We start from the raw sequence: 1423 nt of genomic DNA, 5'->3' as shown, positions 1-1423 counted from the left end.
ATTACATTCCTGCGCTCCTTCCGGTTTGATTTGAGCATCTTTCAGAGGTGCCGCGCCAATGCTCAGCGGTTGTGTTGCGTTGGAAATCTGGGCCGCCGTATTTGTAGCCGCAGAGGCTGCAGCAGTATAGGCGAGATATTCCAACAGTCTATTTGATATGTCTGAGGTTGAAAATAAATTGTAAAAGTTTGAGGGAACAGCTGGGTTGGGATTGTTTATAATTGGGCCCGCAAAGGCCCCGTCTGATATGGGCTTTGATAGCGCATTTGATGTCGACGATGGGGACATGCTATTGCTATTATTGTGATTGGGCTGCTGGATTTTCCGACGGACGTTCAACAGCAGGTTCATTTGGTTGCGACGGAAGTTTTCGTGTGAAAATTCCCAGGAGCTTGTGTATGAGGAAGACGACGAAGAGCTAGTCAAATATGTTGACGAAGAAAGCGATAATGAGCGAGAAAAAATATCGCCACTTGGCCCTACCGGATTATCAAATGACGATATTTGATTGACGGTGAAATGCGGCACCTTGTGAAACCCATACATATTCAACTGGCGCACAAAGGAGCTAAAGTTATTGTGTTTGAAAAAGCGAGGAAGAATTTCGCGCGCAAACTCTTCTGGATAAAAGACGATGAAGGTGGTCCCATCAGATCCCCATCGAATATAGGCATTGGTGGACACATCATCAACCATCAGATATAGCTTTTTAACAAAGGTAGCCGGATGCACCTGCTTTCCCGCCGATGTTGAGGATGCTGATGGCGACAGCGACTGTGGTGAAACCGAGAACAATGATGAATTGGAGAGGGATGATGTTGCATTAAAATCGGAAGGCATCCAATTAGGAGCAAGCTAGAGGAATATAAAAGTAATTTAAAAAATTGCAAATTCAACTTTTGGCGGCCAGCCATTCGATTTGCTCTATTTGATGGCAAATGAATGGGCCACATATTTGCCGTGTGCGTGGTTTGGCGATGCGGGACACGCGCTGTAAAAGTTGCCTGAATATACGGGCCAAAATTTACGATTCCTGGTTACCAGTTTTTATTTACAAATTTGGTTGTTGATGTTAGATTTCCGATTTTTGACCGCGTCCGATCTGCTTTATCACTCATCGAGTCGATAAGAATGTTGGACTCCAATATCTCGTTCCGAATCATGATGCTTAGCTCCTTTTGTTTCCGGACCTGAAGGGCCAACGCCTCGATTTTGCGGTCTTGCTTTTCTATTTCGCTCTGGAATATTAGTTTGAAATGGCCCCGATTACCATTATTTTCTCTCCGGTAGCTGTTTTCTCTCCGGTAGCTGTTTTCTGGTGAGCTTGCTCATCTTGGGCGTCCTTGATGGATGCGGTGCCCGCATTTGGCTCTGCTTTTTTCTGTCCCGCCATTGACACCGGTGATTTTTGGTCTATCATCTG

The 1423-nt window shown here is 45.3% G+C and overlaps 1 protein-coding gene across 1 annotated transcript; it reads right to left on the bottom strand.

The window, feature by feature from the left end:
- Positions 1 to 1393, bottom strand: DI09_328p10 (uncharacterized protein; the record flags this gene model as incomplete). The annotated part of the gene is made up of 2 exons (XM_013382524.1): positions 1 to 855; positions 1271 to 1393. Coding segments are annotated over 2 exons (978 nt in total), but the record flags the coding sequence as incomplete, so codon positions are not given.
- Between the last annotated feature and the right edge of the window lie 30 nt (positions 1394 to 1423).

Source organism: Mitosporidium daphniae (genome assembly GCF_000760515.2).
Source record: "Mitosporidium daphniae strain UGP3 chromosome Unknown contig-328, whole genome shotgun sequence".
NCBI classification, from domain to species: domain Eukaryota; kingdom Fungi; phylum Microsporidia; genus Mitosporidium; species Mitosporidium daphniae.
Note: the sequence above shows the minus strand (reverse complement) of the source record. Positions and strands in the feature narration are given on the sequence as shown.